This window comes from Giraffa tippelskirchi, chromosome 11 (assembly GCF_054371585.1).
Source record: "Giraffa tippelskirchi isolate mGirTip1 chromosome 11, T2T-mGirTip1v1.2.pri, whole genome shotgun sequence".
In the NCBI taxonomy this organism is placed as follows: domain Eukaryota; kingdom Metazoa; phylum Chordata; class Mammalia; order Artiodactyla; family Giraffidae; genus Giraffa; species Giraffa tippelskirchi.
In genome coordinates this window covers 110,373,777-110,386,979 of record NC_137285.1, presented here as the reverse complement: position 1 = coordinate 110,386,979, position 13,203 = coordinate 110,373,777, and the positions used below count along the sequence as shown (strand labels likewise).

At 34.1% G+C, this 13,203-nt stretch overlaps 1 protein-coding gene across 1 annotated transcript; it reads left to right on the top strand.

Moving 5' to 3' along the window:
* The first annotated feature begins 3,654 nt into the window (after window positions 1-3,654).
* On the top strand, window positions 3,655-4,392 carry LOC145525633 (large ribosomal subunit protein uL22). The gene is made up of 2 exons (XM_081539108.1): window positions 3,655-3,733; window positions 3,825-4,392. Exons 1-2 carry the CDS (start codon window positions 3,694-3,696, stop codon window positions 4,337-4,339), a joined length of 555 nt encoding a protein of 184 aa, XP_081395234.1. The 5' UTR covers window positions 3,655-3,693; the 3' UTR covers window positions 4,340-4,392.
* Window positions 4,393-13,203: the final 8,811 nt, after the last annotated feature.

Below are 13,203 nucleotides of genomic sequence, written 5' to 3'. Positions count from 1 at the left end.
TTAAACAGCCAAATGTGGTTAGTGGCAATCAAATTGGACAGCATATACATAGATGCTTTGGTTTCCTTGAAATAAATTTTGACTTTTTCATAAACTTGTTTGTGAGTTTTCTAACTTTGTATACTATTATTCATTTTAATTAATTACTCATTATGCTAAAGTTTTTAGTTTTACTTTAAGAATATAGCATTCCTCGAAGACTAATCAACTAAAACTGAGACCTAGTGAGTTACTTTCCAAATGTAGAGCAAAGATAAAAACCTAGGTCTTCTATTACAATTTCAGTGCACTTCAAACCATATCACACTGTGTTATTATCTCCTATATTATAAATTCTAAATAGAGAATAAATTTTGCAAATGTGATATACATTTTTTCCCTATTATTGACCCTAAAACATACTTCATTATCTGTTTCCTTGAGTTAGCCTAAATTTAAATATTAAAGAATTCCATTTAATTATTCTAAAGTATTTATGAAATAAAGGAAACATTTTATTAATAATTTGAGAAAATTCACAAATAACTTACAAACTAATAAAATATAGAATTATCTAATTGTATTTTTATTATAAAATATCAATTATTTACACTAATGTTCATGCAATTTTGCTAGCCACTGTACATATTCAAAACAAATTCCCAAATCCTTGTTATCTAAGACTTTATATTCTAAAGAAAAGTGCCCATGTGTTTTTTTTTAAATGTTATGTTGGTGTTTATCAGAAGAGATAATTTCTCTAAAGTGCTTTAAACCCTTCTACGAAATAGAGCCTATATCTCTGTACCAGCAATTAATGAGTATGCTACTTGGGGGAAACACAGTGACTATGTAAATTGTGAAATTTATTCTATATGATTTTCTGAGTCAGGCCCATTGGAAAGCACTGCTATCAATATTAGAATCCTCCTCTTACAGACCTTTTTCCAGCCTGAGGATACTGGCTAGTTCTGAAGTTCAGTCACTTTTTTCACTATCCTTCATTCCCTTTAGGCATGGAAAATTTGGAAGATTCCCTATACCAAGCCCAATGGCCAGCCTTCTTGTTTTCCTGAGTTCCCAATCTTCTGAAGGTCTTTGATGTCCCAGACACCTTCAGAAAGCCTGTGTTGTACTGTAATATTTTATGAACAAGGAAAGAAAAATCCTGAATATTGTATTTTACAACTCAACTGAAATAGTCCATGCCAAAGAAACTACCTATGCAATAAACATATACATAAAATCCTTCTTCATACATCTGTTGAAGGAATAGATTTCCCTTGAACATTTAGCAAATAAATAAATAATTAATAAAACAATTATTATAAGCTCACAAATGACATGAAACTTGAATTCACTTTCCTGCAATATTAAAAATATACCTTATTTGCTTATATTTTAATAAGTTACAGAGTGTGTCCATAGAATATGTGTTACTACATGATCAAATCACACTGATCAATGTAATATACATAGAAAATATATAGTTCACAATATAGATTAATGACAATAAGGACATCACAAAATGTTTCATATGCTAATGTTAAATGATTAAATTACACTTGTAAACTGGTCATTGTAAGATTCTCTAAACACCTGGTAATGAATCATTTAATTATTTTACAACTGCCAGAAACATTCTTTTACATTTTGTTTGATTAAAAACTGATGAATATTTTCTATTCAAGAGAAAGGGACCTCTGTGCCAGGTTCCAACTCAGAGGAATTTTTAATTACAAAGACTTATTTAAATTACAAAGGCCTTTTTCACTTTTGAGTCTCTCAAAGTGTTTCATAATAATATAAACTACAAATATAAGCTGGAAAGTAGAGGGGAATGCTAATGGAAAGCTTGACTGCTATAACATAAACATGATACATCTTTGGCTTTTACTTCTCCCACCAAAAGCAAACTTACTTTAAAAAATGTATTTGTGCTTACTTGTTTATTTCATCTTTTTTACAACATGCTCATATCTGATAGCTTACATTTTAAAATTTTACCCATGGAGCATCTTGTGAATTACAACACAGAGGAATTTTTATTTCTCTCAAATGTATCACTCTGTGATTCACCTTGCAAATAGCTGTCATACAACTATAATCTTTCTCTTTTTCTCTCATTGAGTACATTCTATTTTTCTCTCATTGAGTACATTGAGTATCAGCAGGTACTCAAATGAACACTTGTTGAATGAATGAATAAAGCTCACTGAATTAACTTCTCTTGCCAATTACAAAACTTCCACTTCAACCTCTCACCTTTAAACAGTTTCCATGTCAAACCAGTAAGTCTAATTTGCTACTGAAGGAGCCATCAATTTTACTCAGAATCCATTACATAAAAATCAATGCAATAAAGTCTTCTTGTAATTGAATGCTAGAGAAACAGTTGTATCATTTGAGGAATAGGTATATTTCCTTTTTATTAGATAACAATATTATAATTTTCAATTACTCTAAATTGCCAAGAAGCCTAAAACCAAATGTTGTACTCAATTCAGCTAAAATGATCTCCTCCACTTCATCATTTTGTTTCAAGAATTACAATGAGTTTCCTTCCTAGAAGTATTAATATATGAAAACCTATTATTTGCAAAATACTGTAATGAATAAAACATGGGTAGTAGAATGACAAAAGCTAAGCAAACAAAGGCAAACCTTAAAAAAAAAAAAAAAGTAACCATGTATTAAACATCTTTGTATTAGGCACTTTGGTAGATAGCTTACGTACACCACCCCAACAACTCTGCAGAGTACTTGTGTTAAGTGAGGAAATTGACTACTACACAGTAAGCAGTCAATAAATAACTCATTGGATGAATAAAGCCTAGTGAAGTGCTCTAATTATGCAGGTAAGAAGTTAAAAAAAGGGTAGAACATTTTATTTAACTTGAGTTTCCTACAAAATACCAATGTTGGCAGTTCAGAGGTCAATAAATTTAGATGAATTCTCCCAAATTTAAAGTCGTTCATTATGAGACATAGTTCAGGACTCAACTCTTCTTGTGCGCAAAATTATAGGGAACTTGGGGAAAAGTAAAGGAAATTTAAAGACCGTTCCACCAAGAGTACCTAAATACTCTCTCAGACACTGTTTAAACATCATTTAACAGAAGAAAATCTATTTGGCACGAAGCAAACTGAAAAAAACTAGAAATCACCTAGCTTTCCATTCCTTCTGTTCCTATTCATAAAGAAGCAGACAGTTGCCTAATAGAGTGATTTAAAAAAAAATTACATTTTAGAAAAAAAAGTCAAACTTTCTAATAAGATGTCTAAATCTCATTATTAATATCTTTGTGTTGAACTCTGCCTTCTGTTAAAGTCTTCTCTAAAAATAAAAGATCTTGAAACGAGGGACGACAGCCTGGTGGGCTACAGTCCACAGGGTTGCAAAGAGTCGGACACAACCGAGTGCACACACACACGTACACATAATACTAGAGAATGGGAGAAGACTCAGAATCTCAGATAACCTACAATCTATATGTATACTTATATTCCTTCTATTTGAAAAGGTAAAATAAGAGAACTCTGGCTCTAATCCAAATAACATCCTCAGTTTCACATGAAAAAGGGGGTAACATATAACATTACTTTATTATGGCAAAACCAATACAATATTGTAAAGTAAAAAAACAGATAAATAAGTTAAAAAAAATTTTTTTAGCTTTTTTTCCGGTAAGCGGCCTGAGGTGACCCCTAAAAATGGTGCGCTATTCACTCGACCCAGAAAACCCCACAAAATGTAAGTGAGCAGGCAACATTTCTTATTTTGGAGTATGAGGCACCCAGAGACCAAGATTAACCCAAAAAAATTTTTTTCCGGTATTTTTTAGCATGCAAATCAAGAGGTTCAAATCTTCGTGTTCACTTTAAGAACACTCGTGAAACTGCCCAGGCCATAAAGGGTATGCATATCCGAAAAGCCACCAAGTATCTGAAGGATGTCACTTTAAAGAAGCAATGTGTGCCATTCCGTCGTTACAACGGTGGAGTTGGTAGGTGTGCACAGGCCAAACAGTGGGGCTGGACACAGGGTCGGTGGCCCAAAAAGAGTGCTGAATTTTTACTACACATGCTCAAAAATGCAGAGAGTAATGCTGAACTTAAGGGCTTAGATGTAGATTCTCTGGTCATTGAGCACATCCAAGTGAACAAAGCCCCCAAGATGCGGCGCAGGACTTACAGAGCTCACGGTCGGATCAACCCCTACATGAGCTCTCCCTGTCACATTGAGATGATCCTTACTGAAAAAGAACAGATTGTTCCTAAACCAGAAGAGGAGGTTGCACAGAAGAAAAAGATATCCCAGAAGAAACTGAAGAAACAAAAACTTATGGCCCGGGAATAAATGGCCGCAAAAAATAAATGCAAATAAAAGTAAAAAAAAAAAAAAAAAAAAAATTTTTTTAAATAAATAAATAAAATAGAATGGTTTATGTGGCTATACAGGCATACCTTGAAGATATTGTGGATTTGGTTCCAGACTAGAGCAATAAAGTAAATATAGCAATAAAAAAAAAGTACAACTCTGTGATTCAAACTAATCACATAACTTGAATCAACTAAATTCAGCCCCTGATGTCTATAGACAGAGCTCAGAGATAGTATGCACTTTGATTTTCTAAAATTATAAAGATTAAATTGTTATAAGTTAAACCAATGAAACAATGTTTTACTCTTTTGATAAATTATTTAACTGTTTTAAAATACCTTTTCTATTCTTTCAATTTATAACATACCATTACAAAACCATTTTTTCCTACTACATCTGGATGACCATAATTAATTATTTTAGGCAAAAATCCTCCTATCTGTGCATCGACTCTGTCAATTCACTATCCTTTCTTCACATTACTGATTTATTTTGCTTTTGGATTTTTTTACTTTCATAACGACAAAAAATACAGATTGGTGAACAAATGTATCTTTCCATAATACTGTTACCACTTTAAATAAACGAAATAGTTCAATAGAAGACGGTTCTTAAAGGTAGTGATCTATCTACTTCCTGTTTATATTCCAGTTCCTTACTCTCTCTTAGTACTGCAAAATAAATGCTAAATGAAATCCTTAATTTGGGATTTCAATTTAAATGGTCACAAATTGCACAAGTCAGTGTTTTATTTAAAATAAGTCACTTTTTCCATTTTTTCTTCTGCCCTAAGAAATGAGATATAGTTAATTTTAAATGCAAAACATTGTACACTATGCAAATCATGCCTGTGTGTGTAAGAAAAATAACAAACTTAATGAGGAATGTTAAAAAAAAATCAGAACCCATTAGTTTAAAGATACACAGGAGCAGCCAAAGATGACAAACACGCATAAAATTCAAAACATAGTGAAAAGGGAATAGGCACTGAAACACATAAATCAGTGTTTTGAATTCTTTTTCTCTGTGGGTATAATTGTACCTTAGTTTCTTATAATGATTTATTGAGGTAAATATTCTGTATGGTTTAACAGCTACAGCTTCAAAGTGTCAGACACAGGCTCTCCTTTATTCATGAGGCAGCTGAGTATTGGGATGTGAATTCACTTCTGTATTCTGGGACTTGGCAAAGTTTGTTTTTAAGGTCCTTATAAAGAATTCATGTTGATGCAGTCTATTCAAATGTGAAAAACACTGTGCTATAATGAGTGAAACAGAAAATCTTTACAGTAATTCTGGAGAAAAAAGTAAATAAATTGAAATAAACCACACAGAATTACTTACAGCAAAGTAAAAAAAAAAAAAAAAAAAAAAATGTCCCTGAGTTTATTTCAACCATTTTTTCAGGTTTAGGGATGCCTATAACCCCCAGCATTGGATGGGCTACTAACCTGGATACTAAATCTATTATCATACAAATAAAAGAAAATGATCAAAGAGAAATAGATTTAAGTTTCAGTTTGTAATATTCATGTAAGGAAGTCTTTTGGGTTAATTTTCAATTTGCACATGCTATTGCTCTGGGATCAAGGTCTAAACAACAAAACCCAGTAATAACAGTTGCACAAAAGATTATTAAAGCCACCATACATCAATTTTATAGTTTGGAGGAGGAAATGAATAATTTACCAAATGTATTTCCTTTGAAAGTATCATGCCAATAGAAGTTACACATGGATATTTAAGGCACGGAGCCCTATCTTGGAACTCATTGATCTTGTGCTTGTCTATGCCAAGACTTCAGACAGGAAATTCAGATTTCTGCCAAGAAATACATGGCCTTAGATGTGTAAGTTCAGCATGCAATGGAAATTCAACCTGCCTGGACAGTGGTTCTCTAGTACATACATAAACCTACCCAGAGTGGCTTTATGATTCCCCACAAGATCATTTGCCAGTTAGGGTTTTATATCTCAACTAAAAGAAAAAATTTTTAAACATTTTTTTTGTAATGAGTTTCTCTCATTTCCAGTTAATATAAACTAGAGTTTCAAATTTTATTCAATTGAGGGAGCATTTCACATTATTAGAGACAGATGACATTAAAAAGTGGCTTTGCTTTTTCATGAGTTTTCCTTTAAAGTTAAGAATCACCTAAAAATTCTGCCTGGTAAAGCGACTCATTATATTATAAATTTTTTAGTTATCCTCACATAGTCAACATAGTCACGCGTGTGATAGATGATCAATAAATCAGTACTTAAATCAGATAGCAAGTTATTAGTTTTAAACAGCTCTGAAAAAGTGTCACTTTTCAGATGACATCTTCTTTTCCCTAGAATAACTTTTTTACCTGAAAACACACTGCATAAATATACCATACGATGTGATATTTTGATATTACACCTTTAGGCAAAAATACTCACTGAACTTAACAATTTCTAGTCAGAGAATATCATCTGGAAAATTCTGCATTGTGTACCATGACCCAAAATGTTCAGCCTTGCCAATAAAGAATGAAGAGGTAGTAACTTGTAAAACTCTAGAAGTGTGCCATAAGTTCATATCAAATTCATGTGAAGACAAGATAATTATGAACCCCCAAAAGTTTAAAAAATTTATGGAAAAATGGTGCAGAAAGAACATACCTTCCAAAGAATGATACCTCTTCTTCCAAAAGCCAACATCCATTACCCATTCTTCTTTTCCTCCTTCAGCAAATACAATATAACTTTGTAATTTTATAGTTTATGTATAATCTATATTTATTTGCTTTCAAATGTTATCTATCATTTATATAAACTTAATTTCATTGTTCCTTAAATATTATTTTTTTTTTATCTGTGAGGAGTCTGGGTATCTTGGGTTGGGATGAAATATATCATAATTTACCATTAAAATTAATGGAAATTTTTTAATTTTATGGCTTTTAACTAAACAGCAGAATTTTCAGAAAAAAATTAACATCCTTAAGCAATGATAGGTGTGCTCTATTTAAAATTTAAAAAAGGATTACTCATCTAGAGAAAAAGGAAATTAATACGTTCAGAAAACTAAGAGCATGGCATCTGGTCCCATCACTTCATGGGAAATAGATGGGGAAACAGTGGAAACAGTGTCAGACTTTATTTTTTGGGGCTTCAAAATCACTGCTGATGGTGATTGCAGCCATGAAATTAAAAGACACTTACTCTTTGGAAGGAAGGTTATGGCCAACCTAGATAGCATATTTAAAAGCAGAGACATTACTTTGCCAACAAAAGTCCATCTAGTCAAGACTATGGTTTTTCCAGTGGTCATGTATGGATGTTAGAGTTGGATGGTGAAGAAAGCTGAGCACCGAAGAATTGATGCTTTTGAACTGTGGTGTTGGAGAAGACTTTTGAGAGTCCCTTGGACTGCAAGGAGATCCAATCAATCCATCCTAAAGGAGATCAGTCCTGGGTGTTCATTGGAAGGACTGATGTTGAAGCTGAAATTCCAATACTTTGGCTACCTCATGCGAAGAGTTGACTCATTGGAAAAGACCCTGATGTTGGGTAGGACTGGAGGCAGGAGGAGAAGGGGATGACAGAGGATGAGATGGTTGATGGCATCACTGACTCGATGCACATGGGTTTGGGTAGACTCCGGGAGTTAGTGATGGACAGAGAGGCCTGGTGTGCTGCAGTTCATGGGGTCGCAAAGAGTCGGACATGACTGAGTGACTGAACTGAACTGAACTGAAATGAGCATCCCAAATTTTTCAGGCACAGTTTCAGATAAAGACGTGTTAGTTCATCATATACTTTACAATCACCATGAAAGAGAAATATTGTTATTTCCTTTTCTGAAGATGAGAAAATTGAGCTTCAATAATGTGAAATGGCTCAGTGGCAAAGAATTTGCCTGACAATGCAAGAGACATGGGTTTGATCTTTGGGTCCAGAAGATCCCCTGGAGAAGGAAATGGCAACCCACTCCAGTTATTCTTGCCTGGAAAATCCCATGGACAGAGGAGCCTAGCCGGTTACAGTCTATGGGATCACAAAGAGTCAGACATGACTTAGCAACTAAATGACAACAATGTGAAATGAAGTATTCAAGGTCACACAGCTAGAAAGTAGCAGAGCCAGAATTCAAATCAAATGTTGCCAAATACAACGGTCATTTCTCTGTACTCATTTTAATTTGCATTTCTCATCAGCATTCAACACACTCAACACCTCTTTCATTCTTGAAACACTGACCTCTTCTATGAATATCATACTCTCTTGATTTATTTCATCCTTACTAGCCATGACTCTTAGCCTCCACTGCTGAATCTACCTCTTCTACCTGACTTGTAAGTTCTAGGGTTCCTCAGACTCGGGCCAAAGTCCCCTGAGGTTTGTCTCTTTTCTTGAAATAGTTCATCTATTCCCATGTATTTAAATACTATCCTTACGCCGATGACTTTCATGTATGTATCTCTAGCCCTGACTGATAAGAATTTCAGGTTTGAATATTTAATTACCTACTCCATTTCTTGATATCATCACCTAAAAATGTCAAAAAGATTGAAGTAATCAATGCATGTCCAATGAAAAAACGGAAAAAGAAATTATGATACCTACCCACCCAAATCTGTTCATCTTCCCTCATCTGAGTAAAGAGAAATTCTGTCAACTGGTTGTTCAAGTCAGAAACCTAAGAATCATCTTTTATTCCTTCCTTTCTATCATACATAATATCCAATTTATCAGAAAGTTGCTGTTTCTAATTCTAAAATATATCTTAAATTGTTCCACATTTCTCCATCTCCACAATACCACTTTAACTCAGGTCCTCATTATTCCTCAACTGGACTGTGCAAAAGCTTCACTTCTACTGTTAAACCTCCTTTAATCCATTCTTTATATTGCAATCAGAATTACTTTCCTAAAACATCAAATCAAACACTCTTCTGCTAAAAGCTCTACAAAGGCCTACTATTGTACTTAAGATAAAATCCAAATTCCATAGCATGATCTACAAAACCCTGCTTATATTTCCAACCTCATCTTTTGCCATTCTCCCATCTTTTCACTGCACTCTAATGCACAATGCTCTTCTTTCAACTCCCAGAACTTCTTTCCATCTTCAAGGCCTTTCCAGATGCTGTTCCTTCTATCTAAAGCACTTCCCTATTAATTATCTAGCTAGCTTCTTCTCATCCTGAGTCACAACCTTAGAGAAACAGTCCTAAACCACACTGTCAAGAATCACTTGTTTGTTTCCTTATGGCACTTATTTTTTAAATCATTTGTTTATTTATTTTTGGCTGCGCTGGGTCTTCATTGCTATGCATAGGGTTTCTCTAGTTGAGACAAGAGGGGGCTACTCTCTAGTTAAAGTGGGTGGGTTTCTCATTGTGCTGACTTCTCTTGTTGCAGGGCACAGGCTCTAGAGCACAGGTTTTAATAGTTGTAACTCATGGGCTTAGTTGCCCCAAGGCATGTGGAATCTTCCCAGGCCAGGGATCAAACCCGTGTCCCCTGCATTGACAGGTGGACTCTCAACCACCAGGGAAGTTCCATATGGCACTTACCAAATTTTAAAATTGTTGTATGTATTTGTCTTTTTGTTGTCTACCAAAATAGAACATAAGCTCCATAAAGATAGAGACTAATTAGTTAATTTGTTTATATCGCTTATTAGTATTTCCAGTCCTTGGCACAATACTTCTCTCAATAAATATTTGCTGAATGAATGAAAACGAGATGCATCTGATTCTAAAAACAATATTATTTTCATTATATCATGCTGCCACCTTAAAGGATCTTAGAAATTATCTAGTTCAAATTTCTCTTTTTACTCATGTAAAAACTGAGATCCATAAAGATAAGTTATTTACCAAAGTTCACACCATAATAAGTGACAGAACCACAATGATTCCAGGCTTTCTTACTTCTGATTCAGTCTTTGTCTTCTAGACCACATTGCTTTGTGCTAATAGTCTCATCCAAAAATATGCCTAAGAAGTTTTCCACAATGTGGTCAAAAATACTGGCAAAAATTTTTGCAACCATTTATAACCTCAGATTATACAAGAAAGAAATATAAATACAGATGTATGTATATGAATATATACATATTTTTATATATAAAAGTGGTATACAAAGCATTGCCAAAATCTTTTACATATTTACTTTTGTTTTTAAAGAAAAATTTGAAAATATAGACAAATGATTCTCTATTTTCAACTACATAATTTACTTCACAATATAAACAAAAAGTTTTATTTCATATGGCTAATACATTTATAATAAACTTTCTTAGGGAATCATACTTTGTCCCTAAAAATTTACTCTAAGTTTTCCTAACAACCAGTAATTCTCTAAAATTCATGCAAAATATAAAGATCATGTAATTTTGAAACTAAAAGAGAAACTAAGCAAAAACAGTTAATAATTAACCACAGATCAAAGAAGAAATACTCGAACCCAGGAATCCTATACCATCTTCCTCTTAGAATCTAATTTCTGGTCTGTAAAGCATTTTGCCATATGTCTATCTATTCAGTTCATGAATCAATGCAATCTACATTACATAGCTGCATACTACCTTCAGTTCCTTCCACTTCTTCAGAACCCAAATCAAATAGCTATTAAACCATCTCAAGCTGGACTATCACCTGGTGACTGATGGAGAAAACTTTGATTGAACTTTTCTCTGCCCACAACTTTTATATTCCTATTAAACAGAGTACAGTATCAACACTCACTATTTTGTCTACCTGTGTATATACATTTAAATTTCCATGATAAAAAGTTATAAAAATTAATTTCTATCATTAATCATTTAGTCCTTAAAAACAGCCATATCATCATCTACCTCTTTTCTCATCTTCTAAAGAATTCTACATAATTTTTCAAAAGCATTAAAAACTATAAAATACAAATTATTTTCTTTTACTTTTAACATTACAACAGTATTTGTTACTGCAAATGATAAATATTTCAACTATATTATAGTTCAAATAGATTTATGTAGGCTTATCCTAGTGAAAAGAGACAGTGAAAGTTGCTCAGTTGTGTCTGACTCTTTGTGTCTGACACCATGGACTGTACCCAGCCAGGCTCCTCTACTCATGGAATTCTCCAGGCCAGAATACTGAAGTGGGTAGCCATTCCCTTCTCCAGGGGATCTTCCCAACCCAGGGAATGAACCCAGGTGTCAGATTTGATTACCATCTGAGCCATCAGGGAAGACCATCCTAGTGAACAAGACATTATTTATAGCATTATTCTCCAGGAGAAAAAAAAAATCTGCTTCTATGGAACTTTTGTTTGATTTCCAACTTCACTAAAGTTACTATGCTAAAAACTTCCAAAGTTTATCTTAGTCCATTTGGACTGCTATAACAAAAATACCATAGACTGGGTACCTTAAACAACAAACATTTATAGCTACCAGTTTTGGAGCCTGAGAAGTCCCAGATCAAGGCCCTGGCGGACTGGTGTCTGGTAAGAACTCATTTCCTCATCCACTTCCTCATAGATGGCTATCTTTTTGCTGTGTCCTCCCTGGTGGAAGGATCAAGGGAGCTCTTTTGGTCTCTTTTAAAAGGGCACTAATCTCATTCATGAGGGCTCTGCCCACATGACCTATTCATCTCCCAAAGGCCCTACCTCCAAATACCATCACTTTGGGGATTAGATTTCAGCATATGAATTTGGAAGGACATAAACATTCAGTTAATAGCAAAGTTATTTTTATATAGTCAGTCATATACATTGTTTTTCCCTTATAAAAATGTCAGTTATTATATATATCTTTGTTATTTACTTACCAGTTGCTCTGAACGTTGTGTCTCTTAATTTCCATTAGGTCTTTTTAGGCCAGCAAATGTCTCTCTCGCTGCTTCCCTGTAGTATGCAAGTTACTTCAGAATATACTGGACTCCTATAGGTTCAAGGTTCTGATTTTAAAGTTGCCAGTTTAAACTCTGACAAAATAGTCTTGTTGGGAAAGTTTCAAAAAATAAGTTTCAGTGGTAGAGTTCAGAGTTCTTATTCACATAAAATACTCAAAATCCTATATCTCAAACATAAACTAACAACCCACCATCAGTATACATTACAGTGTGTGTGTATGTGTGTGTGTTAGTCACTCAGTCGTGGCTGGCTCTTTGTGACCCTATGGACTGTAGCCCACCATGTTCCTCTGTCCATGGGACTTCCCAGGCAAGCATACTGAAGTAGGTTGCCATTCCCTTCTCCAGGGGATCTTCCACAACCTGGAATAAAACCTGGGTCTCCTGCATTACAGGCAGACTCTTCACCATCTGAGCCACCAACATAGACTACCAACCCACTATTAGTATACATTGCAGTATAATAGTGCTAAAAGCATGAGTAAATCATGTGAAATTTACAGCACTGATCATGCTCCCATTTTATCATGAAAAGTCTCAAATCTGTACTTTTCAATGCAGTAGCCAGTAGCAACCTGTGGTTTATTGGGCTACTGGAAATGTGACCACCCTTAATAGAGACGTGCTGTGATACAAAAGTTCAAACTGGATTTTTGAAGACTTTGTATAAATAAATTAGTGTCAAATATTTCAATAGTTTTTATATTGAGTTGATGCTGAAACAATAGCCATTTGGATATACTGGTTTTCATAAAATACATTATTAACATTAATTTCACCTGTTTCTTTTATTTTTTTTTTAGTGTGACTAGTAAAAATTTTAAATTACATACATAACTCACTCTTGGGCTTTCCTGGTGTCTCAGAAGGTAAGGAATCTGCCTGCAATATGGGAGACCCGGGTTCAATCCCTAGGTTGGGAAGATCCGCTGGAAGAGGGCATGGCAACCCACTCCAGTATTCT